This window comes from Cherax quadricarinatus, chromosome 51 (genome assembly GCF_038502225.1).
Source record: "Cherax quadricarinatus isolate ZL_2023a chromosome 51, ASM3850222v1, whole genome shotgun sequence".
Taxonomy (NCBI): domain Eukaryota; kingdom Metazoa; phylum Arthropoda; class Malacostraca; order Decapoda; family Parastacidae; genus Cherax; species Cherax quadricarinatus.
In genome coordinates, this window is record NC_091342.1 from 24,233,649 (window position 1) to 24,256,738 (window position 23,090).

The 23,090-nt window shown below is 46.0% G+C and overlaps 1 protein-coding gene across 5 annotated transcripts in view; it reads right to left on the bottom strand.

The window, feature by feature from the left end:
* Nucleotides 1-23,090, bottom strand: part of LOC128694595 (uncharacterized) — a 693,925-nt gene that overhangs the window by 232,928 nt on the left and 437,907 nt on the right. For 4 of the 5 annotated variants that reach the window (XR_011393423.1, XM_070095968.1, XM_070095970.1 and 1 more), the window contains 2 exons: nt 15,597-16,571; nt 8,937-9,087 (listed from right to left, as the gene is read on the bottom strand). Coding sequence is in view for 4 of the 5 variants with exons in the window: in XM_070095968.1 (XP_069952069.1) it covers nt 8,937-9,087; nt 15,597-16,558 (1,113 nt within the window). In the remaining variant the exon portion in view is untranslated. Of the gene's footprint in view, nt 1-8,936; nt 9,088-15,596; nt 17,404-23,090 lie in introns of those variants that run through there. The other variant, XM_070095969.1, reaches the window with a different exon arrangement.

Consider the following 23,090-nt stretch of genomic DNA (forward strand, 5'->3'; position numbering starts at 1 on the left):
CTAACACACACCACCGGTAGCTAACACACACAGCACCGGTAGTTAACACACACAGCACCGGTAGCTAACACACACACCCCACCGGTAGCTAACACACACCACCGGTAGCTAACACACACCACCGGTAGCTAACACACCCCAACGGTAGCTAACACACCCCACCGGTAGCTAACACACACCACCGGTAGCTAACACACACCACCGGTAGCTAACACACCCCACCGGTAGCTAACACACACCACCGGTAGCTAACACACACCACCGGTAGCTAACACACCCCACCGGTAGCTAACATACCCCACCGGTAGCTAACACACCCCACCGGTAGCTAACACACCCCACCGGTAGCTAACACACCACCGGTAGCTAACACACACCACCGGTAGCTAACACACCCCAACGGTAGCTAACACACCCCACCGGTAGCTAACACACACCACCGGTAGCTAACACACACCACCGGTAGCTAACACACCCCACCGGTAGCTAACACACACCACCGGTAGCTAACACACACCACCGGTAGCTAACACACACCACCGGTAGCTAACACACACCACCGGTAGCTAACACACCCCACCGGTAGCTAACACACCCCACCGGTAGCTAACACACCCCACCGGTAGCTAACACACACCACCGGTAGCTAACACACACCACCGGTAGCTAACACACACCACGGGTAGCTAACACACCCCACCGGTAGCTAACACACACCACCGGTAGCTAACACACCACCGGTAGCTAACACACACCACCGGTAGCTAACACACACCACCGGTAGCTAACGCACACCACCGGTAGCTAACGCACACCACCGGTAGCTAACGCACACCACCGGTAGCTAACGCACACCACCGGTAGCTAACACACACCACCGGTAGCTAACATACACCACCGGGTAACACACACCACAGGTAGCTAACACACACCACCGGTAGCTAACACACACCACCGGTAGCTAACACACACCACAGGTAGCTAACACACACCACCGGTAGCTAACACACACCACCGGTAACACACACCACCGGTAGCTAACACACACCACCGGTAACTAACACACACCACCGGTAACTAACACACACCACCGGTAACTAACACACTACCGGTAACTAACACACACCACCGGTAACTAACACACACCACCAGTAACTAACACACCACCGGTAACTAACACACCACCGGTAACTAACACACACCACCGGTAACTAACACACCACCGGTAACTAACACACACCACCGGTAACTAACACACCACCGGTAGCTAACACACCCCACCGGTAGCTAACACACACCACCGGTAGCTAACACACACCACCGGTAACTAACACACACCACCGGTAGCTAACACACACCACCGGTAGCTAACACACACCACAGGTAGCTAACACACACCACCGGTAGCTAACACACACCACCGGTAACACACACCACCGGTAGCTAACACACACCACCGGTAACTAACACACACCACCGGTAACTAACACACACCACCGGTAGCTAACACACACCACCGGTAACACACACCACCGGTAACTAACACACATCACCGGTAACTAACACACATCACCGGTAACTAACACACATCACCGGTAACTAACACACATCACCGGTAACTAACACACATCACCGGTAACTAACACACATCACCGGTAACTAACACACATCACCGGTAACTAACACACATCACCGGTAACTAACACACCCCACCGGTAGCTAACACACACCACCGGTAGCTAACACACCCCACCGGTAGCTAACACACCACCGGTAACTAACACACACCACCGGTAGCTAACACACACCACCGGTAACTAACACACACCACCGGTAGCTAACACACACCACCGGTAGCTAACACACACCACCGGTAGCTAACACACACCACCGGTAACTAACACACACCACCGGTAGCTAACACACACCACCGGTAGCTAACACACACCACCGGTAGCTAACACACACCACCGGTAGCTAACACACACCACCGGTAACTAACACACACCACCAGTAGCTAACACACACCACCGGTAACTAACACACACCACCGGTAGCTAACACACACCACCGGTAACACACACCACCGGTAGCTAACACACACCACCGGTAACTAACACACACCACCGGTAACTAACACACACCACCGGTAGCTAACACACACCACCGGTAACACACACCACCGGTAGCTAACACACACCACCGGTAACTAACACACACCACCGGTAACTAACACACACCACCGGTAGCTAACACACCCCACCGGTAGCTAACACACACCACCGGTAGCTAACACACACCACCGGTAGCTAACACACCACCGGTAGCTAACACACACCACCGGTAGCTAACACACACCACCGGTAGCTAACACACACCACCGGTAACACACACCACCGGTAACTAACACACACCACCGGTAACTAACACACACCACCGGTAACTAACACACACCACCGGTAGCTAACACACACCACCGGTAGCTAACACACACCACCGGTAGCTAACACACACCACCGGTAGCTAACACACACCACCGGTAACTAACACACACCACCGGTAACTAACACACACCACCGGTAGCTAACACACACCACCGGTAACTAACACACACCACCGGTAGCTAACACACACCACCGGTAACTAACACACACCACCGGTAACTAACACACACCACCGGTAACTATCACATAAGAACCACTTTATCTTGAACATAACCAAGCAAAATACACTTACTGATATCTGTGACTCCCCGTAATATACACATGACTGTGAACAAAATTCTGATTAGAGTTATTGCTTCATAATTCTTAATTAAGCCAGAAGTTTGCCTAAGTCACTCCAGTACACAAACTATCATACCAAATCGAGATCATTTCCATTAATAGATAAACTAATCGTTAAGTTCTTAAATATTTCGAACTACCTCAATTTTTGTAAATCTAGTTAATGACTACAATTACCTTACCTTAATACTAGTATGATCCATATCCTGTGTCAATATAGAGTAAGAACTAATATTAGTCTGCCCGAAATGCCTAGGCCTACATAGGCATACTAGTGGCCTACTTTGTAATAAGTATTTTGTAATATGTAATAATATCTTGTATGTAAACCCCACATTGTAATATTAACAGAGAAATAAAGAATTTTATTTCTTTTTAACCATTCAAAAAATGCAGTCAATTTTTTTTTATTCCACATAATTCACGTTAAATATATATCAATTTACTTCTGAATGACTTGAATGTTTAATTATTGATGCATTTTAAAGACAAGATATTACCCCATTAAATTTCTGTTCGTGCGCGGGCAAAATTGTCAATACTTTTTGGAACCCGTGTGTTAACCGGATAATGCCTCGTTTGATCGACTTCAAACTTCCAGCAATAGTTTTGCGTCTTTCAGAAAGCAAAGGGTTGCGTTGCTAGACTGCGTCAGTTCCACATTTATTGATTTTTCTGATATATTTCCGTTGTTTGATAATTACTGAACATCGGCATGCTTATAATTCGTTGTAATCAATCTAGTTTTGTAACCAAATCTAGATGAACGCCTTTTCCTCCTCACAGCTGTAAGGTTGAATCAGACGCTATCACCAATACAATGCTTCGTCAGAGATGCTGCCCGAGCGGGCCACGTCAGAGATGCTGCCCGAGTGGGCAACGTCAGAGATGCTGCCCGAGTGGGCCACGTCAGAGATGCTGCCCGAGTGGGCCACGTCAGAGATGCTGCCCGAGCGGGCCACGTCAGAGATGCTGCCCGAGCCGACCATGTCAGAGATGATCCTAGCACAAACCCTTTAATAACTCAAACTGGGCTAGTGTTCCATTCTTCATAAAGTTCATCGTAACAAGTCAAAGTTTTCTTACGACTGTTGTTTTCCTGTATAATGTTGAGATATGATTTACTGTTGCCAGTTCAACACTTAAAATAGTCCAGGTACGGAAAGTTGACGTGTTGAAAATGGTGAAAAATACCGACAAGTTGATGATCAAGATATATGCAACAGTTGGGTATCTTTATTGATGAAACATTTCATCTACACGGTAGGCTTCTTCAGTCAAACAGAGAGGCAGGAGGTGTAATGGTGAAATGAAGATGTAATCAGTGCATCAGCCTTGGAGAAAAAATATTGAGGTGGTTAGTCCCTCAACACACGAGGTACACCAGACCCAACAAAACTGCTAATATACTATAGTTATTATATTCTTCCCGAAAACATGGAGACTGCTGTGGCCCGTTCCTTCAATCCCGTTGATAACATTGGCCCCATTACCTAGTGCTATCAAATTAATTTTGGAAGTTATGCTGGATTCATACATTGTTCCTTGAATGATCTCTGATGTGAGCTGCTGTGTGGGATCCAGGTAATAACACTGTTACATAAATAACCCGCACAGAGAAGAGAGGTGCTTACGACGACGTTTCGGTCCGACTTGGACCATTTACAAAGTCACTTTGTAAATGGTCCAAATCGGACCGAAAGGTCGTCGTAAGCTCCTCTCTTCTATGTGCGGGTTATTTGCGTATCGTTCCAGCCACGGTATTGTGCCTTTTTTATTATTACTAACACTGTTCTATGGACAAGTTTTCCGAACGAATCTTTACTGTCACATGTGTACTGTGCTTACCTGTGTACTGTACTTAAATATGCACTTTAATCATACTGTGTACTGACTTACCTATGTACTGTAACTGTACTGTGTACTGTACTTATCTACATTCTCCCTCAACTGTACCGTAACCATCCACCAACTCGAGGTAATATCGCATGTCTTTCAGCGTCTGTTCCAGGATCCTGTGCCTGGCTATATTTGTCCATAAAGTTAACGTGACTGGACGTTGTAGCGCTATCCTCTGATTTTTTCACCCGTTCAGTCTGTTCTCCTGCGCAGTGATAGATACAAGCGTACATTTCATCCTCCCATCTCCTGTTTCCCAAACCCATCTCCCCTCCTTCCCTCAGGCTCCTGGAGCCCATAGATCATCAGCAACCTCTTTCTCTCACTGCCTTTCCTTCAAGACTGCCTTGCTTATCTTCATTTCCTTTACTGTTTACTTTATTACTTTCTTTGCTTCCCCATCGTCTGAGAGCATCTCTGCTAATAATTTTCCATCTTTATCTATTGAAAATTTCTCTCTGCTCCTCCTCTCATTGCTGCTGCCCCATCTCGCCACTTATTTTTTTCCACATGGTTTTTTTTCAGTTTTTTCTCTTTCCCAGTTTTGAAGTCATTCAGCCAAAATTATCCTTCATACCTGCTACACAACCTCATCCCTTAGCTTATAGCCCATTACCTCAGTTTCCTAAGGAAATTTTTTTTTTTCCCATTCCTCATCCAATTTGTTCTTTAGGCCATTTATCATTTCTATATAGTGTAACTCGTTTTGGCTCCTCGATTTTGGCTGCTGGTCAGATTTACAAAGTAGGGGTTTTATATAAAAGCTTATATGCTATGTTACGTTTGTGTGTGGGGGTGTATGGTGTGTGGGGTGTGTGTGTGTGTGTGGGGTGTGTGTGGGTGTGTGGGGTGTGTGTGGGTGTGTGGGGTGTGTGTGGGGTGTGTGTGTGTGGGGTGTGTGTGTGTGTGGGGTGTGTGTGTGTGTGTGGGGTGTGTGTGTGTGGGGTGTGTGTGTGTGTGGGGTGTGTGTGTGTGTGTGGGGTGTGTGTGTGTGTGTGGGGTGTGTGTGTGTGTGTGGGGTGTGTGTGTGTGTGGGGTGTGTGTGTGTGTGTGTGGGGTGTGTGGGGTGTGTGGGGTGTGTGTGTGGGGTGTGTGTGTGGGGTGTGTGTGGGGTGTGTGTGGGGTGTGTGTGGGGTGTGTGTGTGGGGTGTGTGTGGGGTGTGTGTGTGTGTGTGGGGTGTGTGTGTGTGGGGTGTGTGTGTGTGGGGTGTGTGTGTGTGTGGGGTGTGTGTGTGTGTGTGTGTGTGGGGTGTGTGTGTGTGGGGTGTGTGTGTGGGGTGTGTGTGTGGGGTGTGTGTGTGGTGTGTGTGTGTGTGTGTGGGGTGTGTGTGGGGGGGGTGTGTGTGTGTGGGGTGTGTGTGTGTGTGGGGGTGTGTGTGTGGGGTGTGTGTGTGGGGTGTGTGTGTGTAGGGTGTATGTGTGTGTGTGTGGTGTGTGTGTGGGGTGTGTGGGGGGGTGGGGGTTTTTGTGTGTGTGTGTGTGGTGTGTGTGTAGGGGGGGTGTGGGGTGGGTGTGTGGTGTGTGTGTGGGGTGGGTGTGTGGTGTGTGTGTGGTGTGTGTGTGGGGTGTGTGTGTGTGGGGTGTGTGTGTGTGGGGTGTGTGTGTGTGGGGTGTGTGTGTGGGGTGTGTGTGGGGTGTGTGTGTGTGGGGTGTGTGTGTGTGTGTGTGGGGGGTGTGTGGGGTGTGTGTGTGTGGGGTGTGTGTGGGGTGTGTGTGTATGTGTGGGGTGTGTGTGGGGTGTGTGTGTGTGTGTGTGTGTGTGTGTGGGGTGTGTGTGTGTGTGTGTGTGGGGTGTGGGTGTGTGTGTGTGTGTGGGGTGTGTGTGTGTGTGTGGGGTGTGTGTGTGTGTGTGTGGGGTGTGTGTGGTGTGCGTGTGTGGGGTGTGTGTGGGGGTGTGGGGTGTGTGTGGGGTGTGTGAGTGTGGGGTGTGTGTGTGTGAGTGTGGGGTGTGTGTGTGTGTGTGTGTGTGTGTGTGTGTGTGTGTGTGTGGGGTGTGTGTGTGTGTGTGTGGGGTGTGTGTGTGTGGGGGGGGGGGGGGGGTGTTTGTGTGTGTGTGGTGTGTGTGGTGTGTGTGGTGTGTGTGTGTGTATGTGTATGTGGGGTGTGTGTGTATGTGGGGTGTGTGTGTGTGTGGGGTGTGTGTGTGTGTGGGGTGTGTGTAGGGTGTGTGTGTGTGTAGGGTGTGTGTGGGTGTGTGCAGGGTGTGTGTGGGGTGTGTGTGTGGGGTGTGTGTGTGTGGGGTGTGTGTAGGGTGTGTGTGTGTGTAGGGTGTGTGTGGGTGTGTGCAGGGTGTGTGTGGGGTGTGTGTGTGGGGTGTGTGTGTGGGGTGTGTGTGTGGGGGGTGTGTGTGGGGTGTGTGTGTGTGTGTGTGTGTGTGTGTGTGTGGTGTGTGTGTTTGTGGGGTGTGTGGGGGTATGTGTGGGGGTATGTGTGGGGGTATGTGTGGGGGTATGTGTGGGGGTATGTGTGGGGGTATGTGTGGGGGGTATGTGTGGGGGGTATGTGTGGGGGGTATGTGTGGGGGGTATGTGTGGGGGTATGTGTGGGGGGTATGTGTGGGGTGTATGTGTGGGGTATGTGGGGTGTATGTGTGGGGTGTGTGGGGGGTATGTGTGGGGGGTGTGGGGGTATGTGTGGGGGGTGTGGGGTGTGTGGGGGGTATGTGTGGGGTGTGTGGGGGGTATGTGTGGGGAGTATGTGTGGGGTGTGTGGGGGGTATGTGTGGGGTGTGTGGGGGGTATGTGTGGGGTGTGTGGGGGGTATGTGTGGGGGGTATGTGTGGGGGGTATGTGTGGGGGTATGTGTGTGGGGGTATGTGTGGGGGTATGTGTGTGGGGTGTGTGTGTGGGGTGTGTGTGTGGGGTGTGTGTGTGGGGTGTGGGTGTGTGTGTGTGGGGTGTGTGTGGGGTATGTGTGGAGTATGTGTGGGGTATATGTGTGGGGTGTGTGTGGGGGGTATGTGTGGGGGGTATGTGTGGGGGGTATGTGTGGGGGGTATGTGTGGGGGGTATGTGTGGGGGGTATGTGTGGGGGGTATGTGTGGGGGGTATGTGTGGGGGGTGTGTGTGTGGGGTATGTGTGTGGGGTATGTGTGTGGGGTATGTGTGTGGGGTATGTGTGTGGGGTTTGTGTGCATGAGAGAGGCAGAAAGAGGTAGAGAGAGGTAGAGAGAGGTAGAGAGAGGCAGAGAGAGGCACAGAGAGAGGCAGAGAGAGAGAGAGAGGCAGAGAGAGGCAGAGAGAGGCAGAGAGAGAGAGGCAGAGAGAGAGAGGCAGAGAGAGAGAGAGGCAGAGAGAGAGAGAGGCAGAGAGAGAGAGGCAGAGAGAGAGAGGCAGAGAGAGAGAGGCAGAGAGAGAGAGGCAGAGAGAGAGAGGCAGAGAGAGAGAGGCAGAGAGAGGCAGAGAGAGAGAGAGAGGCAGAGAGAGAGAGGCAGAGAGAGAGAGGCAGAGAGAGGCAGAGAGAGGGGCAGACAGAGGCAGAGAAAGAGCGAGAGCGAGAGCGAGAGAGAGAGACTCCCCGAGAGATGGTAACTCTGAAGTACCAGTAACTTCAGCTGCTGAACCCGAGGTGGAATCCTTGAGCGTATCCTCACCGCCCGACTCAAGTCTCCCAGCGTAGGTTGACGGACACATTTCATTACATGATGTAAGAAACTCATCCTGTGTGATGGAATATAACACAGCTACCCTTGGTTCCTCCCATGCAAGTATCACAGAATAATGCAGCAACACACTGCTGGTGTTGCCACTATCATACACAGTAGAGCAGCAACACACTGCTGGTGTTGCCACTATCATACACAGTAGAGCAGCAACACACCGCTGGTGTTGCCACTATCATACACAGTAGAGCAGCAACACATTGCTGGTGTTGCCACTATCATACCCAGTAGAGCAGCAACACACTGCTGGTGTTGCCACTATCATACCCAGTAGAGCAGCAACACACTGCTGGTGTTGCTACTATCATACCCAGTAGAGCAGCAACACACCGCTGGTGTTGCCACTATCATACCCAGTAGAGCAGCAACACACTGCTGGTGTTGCCACTATCATACCCAGTAGAGCAGCAACACACTGCTGGTGTTGCCACTATCATACCCAGTAGAGCAGCAACACACTGCTGGTGTTGCTACTATCATACCCAGTAGAGCAGCAACACACTGCTGGTGTTGCCACTATCATTCCCAGTAGAGCAGCAACACTGCTGGTGAAGGCAGGTTAGGTTAACATCAGAAGCTCACTAGGTTACCTCCTTGACGGGTACGTCAGACTCCATCATCAGACCGTCGTCAGTACTCTCCTGTGCGTAGTAGTTGCTGAACGGTCCGTTGGTGAGGCACACGGACTCAACGTACCCCCGCGACGCACGCCGCAGCAAGTACGCGTTCCAACACACATATCTGCAAGGTACAACTTTTAGTTAATATTAAAAAATAAAAGGCACAATACCGTGACTAATACACGAATAACCAGCACAAAGGAGAAAAACTTATGACGACGTTTCGGTTCAAGAAGTCGGACCGTAACGTCGTAAGTTTCCTTCTCCTGTGTGCGGTTTGTCTTTAGTTAATATTAATTTTATTAGTAATTCTTGAAACGGTATCTTATGGCGACTACCTTTGATGATGATGATGATTGATTATTGATGATGACTGATGATGATTTGGTATACTCGAATGGGAACATTTAAGTGGTTGCCTGAATTCCTCCATCCCCCCCCCCCCCCGCCTCCCTTTTAACTTTTCGTTTCTCGCTCATAACATGATAATGCCTTATCCGATCGGCTTCAAGTTTACCCGATGGTAAACTTGAAGCCGATCGGGAATAACTGGCATGTGCAGACGCCCTGTGACTCCAGCATCCTGGAATGACTGGGATAATTTACAAAAGCGTCTGTGGTGGTGTTGATTCAAACCTTAAAAAAATTGGACAATGGCAGAGTGACATTCCATTTTGGAAGTCCACATCCACCAGAATTATTACAATCAGAACTGCGTGCTAAACCCACAAGGGTCAGTGCTGCAACAAAAAGAATAAAAGGGTACAATACTGTGACTGGTACAATACACAGTACCGTGACTGGTACAATACAGTACCGTGACTGGTACAATACAAAGCACCGTGACTGGTACAATACACAGTACCGTGACTGGTACAATACACAGTACCGTGACTGGTACAATACACAGTACCGTGACTGGTACAATACACAATACCGTGACTGGTACAATACACAGTACCGTGACTGGTACAATACACAGTACCGTGACTGGTACAATACACAGTACCGTGACTGGTACAATACAGTACCGTGACTGGTACAATACAAAGCACCGTGACTGGTACAATACACAATACCGTGACTGGTACAATACACAGTACCGTGACTGGTACAATACACAGTACCGTGACTGGTACAATACACAATACCGTGACTGGTACAATACACAGTACCGTGACTGGTACAATACACAGTACCGTGACTGGTACAATGCACAAATAACCCCTACACGAGAGACAAGTTTATGACGATGTTTCGCTCACACCAACTATTAACTAGTCACACATCTGTCAGTTTTATTTGTAAAACTGCGACATTTTCGTTCCTGATAAATGCCTTCAATATTTACTGGCTGATGCATCTCGCGGCCAGGATAATACCCATTAAGTTTAGCGCTTGTGGGGGCAAATTTGTCAATACACTAAAATATTTAACAAAGCCTGCAATCGATGGAATCCATATTCTAACTTATTAATGCCTCTTCTTATCGGTTTCAAACTTTTAGTATTGGTCAACGTTACTAAACGTAAGTTTCACCTTATTATTGGGCTACACAAGCCCTAATTTGTTTATTTTTCTTTAGTGTGTGATAGTTTCATTCTATAAACAAAGCATGCCTCTTCTGCTCGGCTTCAAACCATCAGTGTGGATGTATTTTAATTTGAATCTGGTCAATTACCGGATAATGCCTTGTTCGATAGGCTTCAAACTTTCACTGTTGGTGGGCTTTATTAATATTTTATTAAACTATTTCCCATGTAATAACTAGAGAATGTATCTTCCAATTTCGGGCTGTCTGGCTGCCAGTTTCGGGCTGTCTGGCTGCCAGTTTCGGGTTGTCTAGCTGACAATTCGCCCATATTTAATTTTTTTTATCAAATGGATTTTCTTAAAAAAAATTTATAGTACGGTAGAAATTTTGAAACATATTAATATTAATATTCATATTAAGCTTAACGAGAATAAACTTAACTATTTTCGGAACATTTCTCAACAAACTTTAGGTCTTTTTACCCTTCTATATCATCGTTATACATCAAAAACGCCTCAAATTTTCAACGTTCACACCTGTCACCAGACATCTGCATAACACCTGTCACCAGTTACCGGACACCTGCCTAACACCTGTCACCAATTATTTTTTAAGCCCGATTTTAATAATGTCTTAACTGGCATTTGAGGTTAACATCAGCCACCAGGTACCTGTCTAGCCCCCCCTCCACCTGGTAGGCAAAATTCAACTAGGCTTCAGGCCTAGTTGAACTCTCATTTGTCCTGCCTAACTCCTAGGAGCAAATTGTCATTATATACCTGACACCTAACACCTGTCATTATAGACCGAACAGCTGGCATTATATACCTGACACCTGCTTAACGCCTGGCATTATATACCTGACACTTGCCTAACACCTGTCATTATATACCTGACACCTGCCTAACACCTGTCATTATATACCTGACACCTGCTTAACGCCTGGCATTATATACCTGACACCTGCCTAACACCTGTCACCAGGCTTCGTTATAAATTCTACCTATATAACTTATCACTGAGGAAGATAATGGTAATTACAGTTTCTTGGAGCAAGAACCCATCGCCATCAAGGCGCCAAATGTTGAGTATAATCAAGGGGAAGCGCTAAACCCATGGTAATCACACAATGCCTAGGGAATGGGAGGTTATTAGACTTGATTTGAGGAAGAAAGGGTATTATATTTAATAACAAGAGTTAAACACACATGGGTCACACAGCGATACGTTATAATGGTGTTTATGTAGAAGGGGTTCAAGTAGCTGAGGTTTAATGAACGTGAATGTTAGGTTTTAGTGGGTGCAGTAAGTTAGATTTTAGTGAGAGTCGTAGACAGAGTATTAAGAGAAATGAAGACTGCATGGTAGAAGAAGGCAGGTTAAGATGTTGAAAATTTAGTCTACTGAACTCTCTGATAGTTAAGACTATTAATATATACTGGTCGTCCTTGGAGAGACGCAGGACGTCTTCCACGAGGTGCCTGTGTGCGAGTCATGTGTCGTCTGTGTAACCCTGAGGGTGCAGCCTCCCATACCAGACAGCGATGGCAGGACGATGGATAGAAACAATTGAGGTTGGATGGAAAACATCTCGAGGTCCACCAACACCATTGCTAACGGACTCGAAGTCATTGAGAGAGTATTGGAAAAGGAGCCCCGTCTCCGTGGAAGATTGACAAGTGGTGAAGAGTGGAGAGCAGCAGCAGTCTGGGAGTTCATTGCCCTGAGCATAAGATTATCCAGAGACTCGGTGAAAAACGAGTTATTTGCGCCTGATGGAAATGCTGTGTGAAAAATCTCGTTTAGTGAAAGTGGTTTTCAGTGGCAGATTTCTTAAAGCGTGAGCTAGGAGTTAAGAGTCACAACAGTTTATATTGAGGTAGTTGAGAAAATGTCGTGGGGGCACCCTTGTTTGACTAGCAAAAAGACTCGAAAATCGTAAAAAGCCAATGGTCAGAACTGTCAGAAGAAAAAAGGTCTAACAGTGGAACCGAAATCAAGAACTGAGTAATCACCTGAAACTGGTTCCTAGCTCTGAGAGCAGTGCACACGAGTGCGGGGATCGGTATGGAATGTCACAAGGAAAGTTAGGAAGTATGTCTATTGATGTTCAAGGTAGTAAGTGGTAGGAAAACATCCTTGAGAATGAATGGTAAGAACCTTATATCCAGTCATACACACTCATTTGCCATTCCTGGATCCACAGACATCCTCCAGTAGTAGTACTGGAGGATGTCTGTGAGTCATGTCTGTGTGTCATGCCAGACCAATTAACGTGCCTCAAGATAGTTTAATTTCCACTGGGTGGAATGAGACAACACACAACGACCACATTAAGAAAGAAGTGGAATTATACAAAATAGCAAATATCTCGCCAATGAAGCCGAAACTAGAGGAAGGATATCGGGTATTTAGATTCCATCCCAGGACTGACAAAAGAGGTCCATTTTCCCATCTCTGGATCCAAAGCCCATACCCCAGCAAGAAGCCCCCTTGAATGACTCGGCAGGAAGGGCGCAACTCGAATTCCTCAGATTAAGAGCCCCCTTCGCCGGTGTCAAAGAAACAGTCCATTGTCGACCATAAAATATGCAACATGAAAATCAAATTCCATATACGACTGAATGACGCTCGGGTACGTACACACGTACACACACACACACACACACACACACACACACACACACACACACACACACACGTAGCATATACAGATCCTCTCTGACTTATGTCAGAGTTCCGTTCCGACTGACCGGTCGGGTCTCGAAATGGAGGGATGTAGGAATTATGTTATCATGGCATGTAGAAGTAGTATATCTGTACATCATTCTTTTAACCCAATAAATATGCCATGATTATCTTGTTTTATCAACCTGCTGTATCACCTTAAGTTTCATTACTTACTAATTGATGTTCCTTACCTGTAGGTATCATTCATAGGCTTCACAAATTCTAATTTATAGAGTATTTTTTTCGGTCCTATGTATGGATGGGCCCAAGTCGCGTAGGTCGAAAGTGATGGGAAGCCCCCTGTCTCAGCTGTGTGAATGGTTGGTCAGGTAGCAGGAAAGCTCTCTCATCCCAGGTTGAGAGAGAGAGAGAGAGAGAGAGAGAGAGAGAGAGAGAGAGGGGGGGGGTTATTCCCTCCCCACCCCCCGGGTCTCCTCTTTCTTTTCTCTCTCCCTTTGTGTACAAAGAGTTAATTAGACCCACTCAAAAGACCTAAACCTTGCCATAAATGTTAATAACCTAGGTAAGAAGAAGTCAAGGGACGTAAAGAAAGAGAAGGATGTAGGCAGTAAAGGAGATGGAGGGAGAGGATGGAGGGAGGGAGAGAAAAAGGCAGTGTGAGGGGAGAGGAAAGGGTGACATACAGTTCTAGACTTATTTTAGTCTGGGGAAGATTGTGTTAATAAGGTGGAAGGTTAATGTTGTCAAGTTACATGACGCTACACACGAGTGTCTATATTAAAAACTCCCAGAGGCTAGAACCTTGGGTTGCCAGCTTTATCGACCGCCCCTTCCTCCCCCTCCCCTTCCCTCTCCCCTCTCTCTCCCTCCCTTCCTTCCTTCCATCCTTCCTTCCATCCTTCCTTCCATCCTTCCTTCCATCCTTCCTTCCATCCATCCTTCCTTCCATCCTTCCTTCCTTCCATCCTTCCTTCCATCCTTCCTTCCATCCTTCCATCCTTCCTTCCTTCCTTCCTTCCTTCCTTCCATCCTTCCTTCCATCCTTCCTCTCTATCCCCTTCTCTCTCTCTTATTTTTACACAGGGTTTGACAAGGTTAGGTTAAGGATCCCTAGCTTTATTGACAAGCTATTTACAGGTTAAGGATTCCTAACTTTATTGACAAGCTAAGAGCTGTTACCTACATCAGCTCATTTGAAAGCATTTTTATTGTTATGAAACATACAAGTAGGGAACAGGATGAAGTTGGAGCAATCTGTGGACTAGCATTTTCATCTGATCAACTGACTTTATCTCGTTGATATCGTAATGCTGTACGAATGTGTTCCATACTCGAGTCATCCTGAGGATAAATGACTCGTGTGGAGCACATTCGTACAGCATTATGATATCAACGAGATAAAGTCAGTTGATCATATGAAAATGCTGATTTCTCCCTCCCTCCCTCTCCCTCTCCCCCTCCCTCTCCCTCTCCCTCTCCCTCTCTCTTCCTTCTTCCCTACCTTTCTTCCTTCCCTGCCTCCCTCCCTCTCTTCCCTTTTTTATTTACACAATGGTTTTACAAGGCTTCACATCCATACCTTTTTTTACAAGCTAAGAACTGTTACTAACCTCATCTCATTTGAAAGCCTTTTAATGAGACATTATGAAAAAATCGCGAACAAGCGATATAAGATGCAAAACAGCCACGGGTAGAGTTGAATGATAGCTCTAGGCTTTTCGTGTTCCAATCAACACATCAAGAGCTTGCAACAGGAGGTCCAAGCAAACACGCTCACAAGGAGCGCACTTCCTGCGAGCGTGTTTGCTTGGATCTCCTCTCTTCTGGAACATTGCAAGCTCTTGATGTGTTGCTTGCAACACGAAATGTCTAGAGCTATCATTCAACTCCCCCCGTGGTTGTTTTGCATTATGAGACATGTTTATAAGGAATAGGGCGAAGTGGGAGCCATCTGTTGGTCAGCGATTTCCCTCACCCCCCTCACTCCCCTTCCCTAACGCTTCCCCTCACTCACCCCCTCACACCTCCCCTCTCTCTCACTCCTACCTTTGCACATCCCTTCCGTGCTGTATGACCCTGTGGGTTTAAGACTTAAATTGATTATATTATCAGTGTCCCTCTCCTTCCTTCCTTCCCATCCCTCCCGCTTTGGTGACTTCGTTTCAATACACTTAGCGGTCCAAAGGCAAAATAAAGCAAATCTGGATTTCCCTCATTCTGTCTCCTCTTCTGTCTTTTGTGAGAACGACACTGAGCAGAAAAAGAAAAAATCTTTTTGTACTCTCTGCTTGCCAGTAATCCTACAATCTCTCCCTACCCAACCTTGATTTTTATTCACTATTTGCTATTTTTCTTCTGCCGTCCCATCCCTCTCTCACCTTCCCACTTTCAGTTGCCGAGCTTACCTGAGGTGGTTCCTGGGCACGTTGTGTACATCATTGAAGACCAGCTTGAGTCTGAGCATGTCTGAGTGGAGGTCAGGCTCGAGGGCCCACGCTTGCTTGTCCCTGTCATAGCAGAGGACGGAGGTTGGGGTGTTGTGGGGTAGGGGCTGCAGCCGCACCTCGCTGGTGGTGTTGGCGAGGATCATCTCCAGGTACAGCCTCAGCACACTCTTGTGCACCAGGTCGTGAAGCCGTGTTCGTGCCGGCGTCCAGCCGGGCGTCCGACCGTCATGGTCGCTTAGTTGGTCCAATATGCCGGAGTCGGCGCGTCGTTCGCCTTCCCCGATGACCATTAGATACCGAACCCGACACTGGTGGTCGAAGCCGGTCAGCCGCCGCAGCTGCACCGTAGGCCTACCTTCCATTCCCGAGGAGGACGTGACGGAGACGTGCCAGTCGTAATGACCGAAGTGGAAGTAGGGAGACTCGTACTTCTTATCTTTCCTGCTGGAGACACCGCCGTTGATTGGCGGGGGGACGCGAAGCTCAGCTTCGAACACCGTCCTGATGTTTGCCACCGTCAGCTCCAGCTGAAACTCTCCATTCTCATCAGTAAAGTTGCGGGAGTAAAGGTCTTCCATGTTTATGAGGCGACGGTTGCCTTGTGCAGGCGAGTCAAAGGTAAACTTAACCTGCTTCCCAGTGAATGCTTCATTGACACTGAAGTGTTCCCGGTTGAGGAGGGTGAAGGTGAAGTCTATGTAGACTCTCATGCCCTCACACGGGTTACGCCACACCAGATAGACTCCTAACACCTTCTCAGAGCGAGAGAAGGTGATAGCCCAGCGCTGGTAGCCATAGGTGAGCTCCTTGCTGGTAACGTCACGGTGCAGGTCCCTGGTGACACTCCTGGTCACCACGAAGGAGAACACATGAGTGTTACCCCGGTCGTTCAGCTTGACGAAGCGGTGGAGCAGCGCCATCACGCTTCACAACCTGCAACACAAAAACACTCGTTACTGGTGGCTGACAATAGGTAAACTGGTAACACATACCTGCAACACAGCAATACCTGAACACTCATACCGAGGGCTGACAACACCGTCTTTTATACCAGACAGTTGCTAGACGCTGACGAGGTGAACCCGAAAGTGGAGAAGCTAAAATATTTTAAACAGGTGAAAAATTTATTTTAAGACGTTTTCCCACGATGAGACTTTATTAAATCCTTGATAAACGTCTAGTAGAGATACTAAATACATTGTGAAACGCATCATTTGTCGCCAGTGACGCCACTGAGGCTTGATACCCGGTTTATTTATAATTATATATATATATATATATATATATATATATATATAAACCGAAGAATGGACACATATACTGTTAACGATCGTTCCTTATTAGAAGTCCGGTGGCCCAAGCTGTGGAACATTAGCATGATGGAACATTAGCATGATGGAACATTAGCATGATGGAACACTAGGATGCGTACACTAGAAAAGCGAGCAATGACCACTATTCACTTTTACTGACTGTACAGAATATTGTACCTGACTCGGGTACACCTCAGCACAAGTACACAAGGTCACGCACGTAAATACGCACGCAGTAGTTCACGAAAACTGAAACCTAAATTATAAATGTATTTATACTGTAAGTGATGAAACTGCAGCATAAAGACAAAGTCTCGGAAAGCAACACAATCAGTGCATGGGAGTATGTGTTCAATTACCTTGTAAACGAGCAAATCCATGAAGTAATTTTCCTATTTCGAAATTGGTTTACAAGCCTATGAAAGCAGTTATAATGCAGCTCTGTATGTGAGAGTTGCACTAGTATAACAATGTGCATAACTGGTACAGAATACAAACAGGGTTATGAATTACACACTTGTGCAACACTTAGTATTTTTTTTGTGGAAACATATCGCCAACCCGTCGCTTCCTCGGTCCAGTACAAAGAAGAATAGTTGAAGATCAGGGGGAGTTTGAGGTAATCAGTCCCTCAGTCTGGAGTCGCGGTATATAAGCTCCTCGTATATGCTGAACTTTTCAAGACTGATGGTCTGAACACACCGACTCCAGGCTGAAGGACTGATTACCTCAAACTTCTCCTGATCAACCATTCTTCACCGTATTGGACTGAAAAAGCGTTAGGCGAAACGTTTCCACAACAAAGATACCCAAGTGTGGCACAAATATGCGGTTCATCACCATCATAAGACTTTATACACAGCTTTACTATTGTTTCATCTACGGCACCTCGACAAGCGCACCTCTGGTGACCTGGTGAGCTGGAGGCAGCGGACCACGATAAAGAATATCACCTTATTTATTTGCATTTTATTAAAGCTTTCGATAAATCAGAACATCTGAGTACAAATAGGAAGCGCGTCTGTCTGGCGCTCACCCGACGGAGGATCGAGCCTCCAACACGTCTTGCACTGAATGACTCACTTGGGTTTAGCGCTTAACATGGATTAATTAATTAATTAATTTCGATAAAACATCTCACAAGACTGAGAAAAGCGGCACTTGACCAGATGTAATGAAAACTCGTGTTTAAACCCCGGGTGTAGACCAGTGTATCCCTGATGTTTAAACTCTCACTGTTTTAATGTCAACCCCTAAATTGTTATGTCTGGGGAGTGTGGAAGGGGTACATGGGAGTGTGTGAGAAGGTGAGTTTTATGTCTGAGTGAGCGTGGGAGGGGAAGTTTTATGTCTGAGGGAGCGTGGGAGGGGAAGTTTTATGTCTGAGGGAGCATGGGAGGGGAAGTTTTATGTCTGAGGAATGAGAGGTGGGGGGATAGCATGAGAGGGTAGCATGGGACGGGGGTATCATGGGAGGGTATGGCAGTATGATGGAAGGAAGCAGAGTCAGTCTACCAGGGATATTCATCTTGTGATAATTACGCTAAATACATTTTCACATTGCTTTTAAAATTATTATAATAAATTTTTGGAAATCAGAAAAGGACTTTTGAAGACATTACCTAAATGTGCATCCACTTTATTCTGTACTTTATTACGAAAAGTGAGGGTGAAGGACGAAAAGTGAGGGTGAAGGACGAAAAGTGAGAGTGAAGGAGGAAAAGTTACTTCAGTTGGAGATTTTAAATAAAAAATAAAATGGCAGCTTGAAGTGGCTGACACTGTCAATAAAGTGTCAACGAAATTCCTTAACATGATGAACATAAGAAAGAACACTGCAACAGGCCTACTGACCCATGCGGAGCAGGTCCCCGGGATTAGCCTAATGACCCACCCAGTCTGGTCACCTCCACTCAAGGAAGGAGCACGGCACCAGACTCAGTAGCACAAGCTAGGCAGGTCCAACTCACACCCACCCACACCCATTCGTGTATTTATCTAACCTATTTTTAAAACTACACAACGTTTTAGCCTGAATAACTGTACTCGGGAGTATGTTCCACTCATCCACAACTCTGTTACCAAACCAGTGCTTTCCTATATCCTTCCTGAATCTGAATTTTTCCATCTTGAAACCAATGCTGCGAGTCCTGTCTTGGCTGGAAATTTTCAGCACGCTATTTACATCCCCTTTATTTATTCCTGTGTGTGCGCGCGGGGGCGAGCGAGAGAGAGAGAAAAAAAAAAGGAGAGAAAGAGAACAAGAGAGAAAGAACGAGATAGAGTGAATCACACAGTTACTATTAGTCAAAAATTCTTAAAGAGAATTAACTAGAATATATCAATGATAATATTAAGCTCGAACATTTTATATTATATATATATATATATATTTTATATATATATATATATATATATATATATATATATATATATATATATATATATATATATATATATATATATTTAATACACATATATTAAAATGAAAAATGTTTTTTTAATATATATGAAAACAGAATTAAGCAATTTATTCTGGAAGAATAAGATGATATATTAATGGTTTTAATGGAAGGTGCTGGAGAGCTACGTAAAAATATAACTTTGGGAAAAGAATTTAGAAAGAGATTAACAAGGGAAAAAATTCAAGCAGGACAGAAATAAATATGTAAATACGAGGAGAGAGGGTAGAAAAAACACTGAAAAGGAAATAGCAGACGAGAGAAAAGTAGAACAAAATCTTACTAAAAAAACGTAAAAAAGTAGAGGAAATGGTAAAAACAAAACAAATAAGAAAGAGATTGCCGTTAAAACAGATAAATAGAGGAAAAGTGCGAGGCATTTAATGGAAAGTTTAAGTTCTCGTTTACAAAGGAACATTTAGCAAGTTTTAATGACAGACACGAACCTTAAATCTACGATGCCGAAATAACTGGAGGAAAAAATGTAAAGAAATTTCTAATGGATCCTAAGAAAAAGGTGAAGAAAAGTGACTTTAAATCATCAAAAATATGACCTAATAACTGATAAAAAAAAAATATTCGGTTTTCAATAAAAAATAATCATGTACATAAAAATTATTTAATAATTACTGAAAATTTTTAAAGAAAGGACTGGGAAAATTATATTTAGAGAGTTTAAGGGGCACATAAGTACCAGTGTCTTCTAATAACATGTTCATTTTTCCACTACAATCTTCCTTGTTCATAATTACAATTGTGTTGCAGAGGTCTCAGCAAAAACCAAACCTCTGCAACACAATTGTCCTCAAAGATTTGTTAAGTTATACCATGAATTAAGGAAAGATCCTGGACTTAACCTTACGAACCAGACGAAACAAATGTTACAGTAATTATGTATAAAGAAGATTATAGTGGAAAAATGAACATGTTATTAGAATACGGGGGACCTTAGGTGCCTCTTAAGAGCATTTTAGGGAGTCTCCCCTTAAAAGACTTGTGTGATAACTGCAAAATGTAAGAGGATAAACAACGAATTATTGCCATGAATAAGAGATTTTGCTTAAGAGGAAAGTGAGAAGAATTGCAAGATAAATATCTTCGTGGGAAGGTGCCACCAGTGGTGCCACCAGTGTGGGTGCCACCAGATGGGTTGTCACCAGTGTGGGTGCCACCAGAGGGGGTGCGACCAGTGTGTGCCACCAGTGTGCGCCACCAGTGTGTGCCACTTGAGGGGGTGCCACCAGAGGGGGGTGCTACCAGAGGGGGTGCCACAAGGCTCTATACTTCCTCCCACATACTTTTTAATTCACATGACTTACCAGAAGGAATATTGAAAACTACACATTCCTGTAGTTGCAAAAGTCTAAGGCAAAATAAATACTATAACGACTACAAATCTCTACTTAATGAATAATAAATTGAGGGAATAGTGACAAAACAGACATTTGAATTTATTGTATATGAATATCATGTTAAGGAAACAGAAAGCGGAATATGAAACAAGTAACTGATACAATCTGAGAGAACAAATGTAAGGTAGATAATTAATAAAAAAAATTATTTTAAGTTCATATAAACCAAAATCTAAAACTTACAAATGAAAAAAATAAAAAATGCTTAAAAATATACATTAAGCCAAAATTAGAGTATGCAAGTTTTTTTTTCTTTGGTGTCCACACAACTCAAAGAACAGTTAGAAAATGTCCAAGGAAGAGCTGGTAAATGATAACCAGAGTTAGAAAAAGAGAACAAGCAGTGAAAACACTAAAGGTGCCCAAGACTAACTGATACGAGGGGGGGGGGGAGATTTTTTTACACCTTCCAAGGGCACCAACAGGTGGCAGATGATCTTAGAAGAAAATAAATAAAGCTGAAGAGATTTTTTCACAGTGGATATTAATGAAATGATTTAAGAGAATAAAACTAGTTATCCTATATTTCTATTGTGGATGATAGCAACAACAACAGCCACACCAACAACAGCCACACCATCAACAGCCACACCAACAACAGCCAGCCACACCAAAAACAAACAGCAGCAGCCACAACAACAGCAGCAGCCGCCACACCAACAACAAACAGCCGCCACACCAACAACAAACAACTGCCACACCAACAACAAACAGCTGCCACACCAACAAACAGCTGCCACACCAACAAACAGCTGCCACACCAACAAACAGCTGCCACACCAACAAACAGCTGCCACACCAACAACAAACAGCTGCCACACCAACAACAAACAGCTGCCACACCAACAAACAGCTGCCACACCAACAACAAACAGCTGCCACACCAACAACAAACAGCTGCCACACCAACAACAAACAGCTGCCACACCAACAAACAGCTGCCACACCAACAACAAACAGCTGCCACACCAACAACAAACAACTGCCACACCAACAACAAACAACTGCCACACCAACAACAAACAGCTGCCACACCAACAAACAGCTGCCACACCAACAAACAGCTGCCACACCAACAAACAGCTGCCACACCAACAACAAACAGCTGCCACACCAACAACAAACAGCTGCAACAAACAGCTGCCACACCAACAAACAGCTGCCACACCAACAACAAACAGCTGCCACACCAACAACAAACAGCTGCCACACCAACAACAAACAGCTGCCACACCAACAACAAACAGCTGCCACACCAACAAACAGCTGCCACACCAACAACAAACAGCCGCCACACCAACAACAAACAGCCGCCACACCAACAACAAACAGCTGCCACACCAACAAACAGCTGCCACACCAACAACAAACAGCTGCCACACCAACAAACAGCTGCCACACCAACAACAAACAGCCGCCACACCAACAACAAACAGCCGCCACACCAACAACAAACAGCCGCCACACCAACAACAAACAGCTGCCACACCAACAATAAACAGCTGCCACACCAACAAACAGCTGCCACACCAACAACAAACAGCCGCCACACCAACAACAAACAGCCGCCACACCAACAACAGCCACACCAACAGCCACACCAACAACAGCCACACCAACAGCCACACCAACAGCCACACCAACAGCCACACCAACACAGCCACACCAACACAGCCACACCAACACAGCCACACCAACACAGCCACACCAACACAGCCACACCAACACAGCCACACCAACACAGCCACACCAACACAGCCACACCAACACAGCCACACCAACACAGCCACACCAACACAGCCACACCAACACAGCCACACCAACAACAGCCACACCAACAACAGCCACACCAACAACAAATAGCCACACCAACAACAGCCACAGCAACAACAGCCACACCAACAACAAACAGCCACACCAACAACAAACAGCCACACAACAACAAACAGCCACACCAACAACAAACAGCCACACCAACAACAAACAGCCACACCAACAACAAACAGCCACACCAACAACAAACAGCCACACCAACAACAAACAGCCACACCAACAACAAACAGCCACACCAACAACAAACAGCCACACCAACAGCCACACCAACAACAGCCACACCAACAACAAACAGCCACACCAACAACAAACAGCCACACCAACAACAAACACACCAACAACAAACACACCAACAGCCACACTAACAACAAACAGCCACATCAACAGCCACACTAACAAACAGCCAAACCAACAGCCACACCAACAACAAAC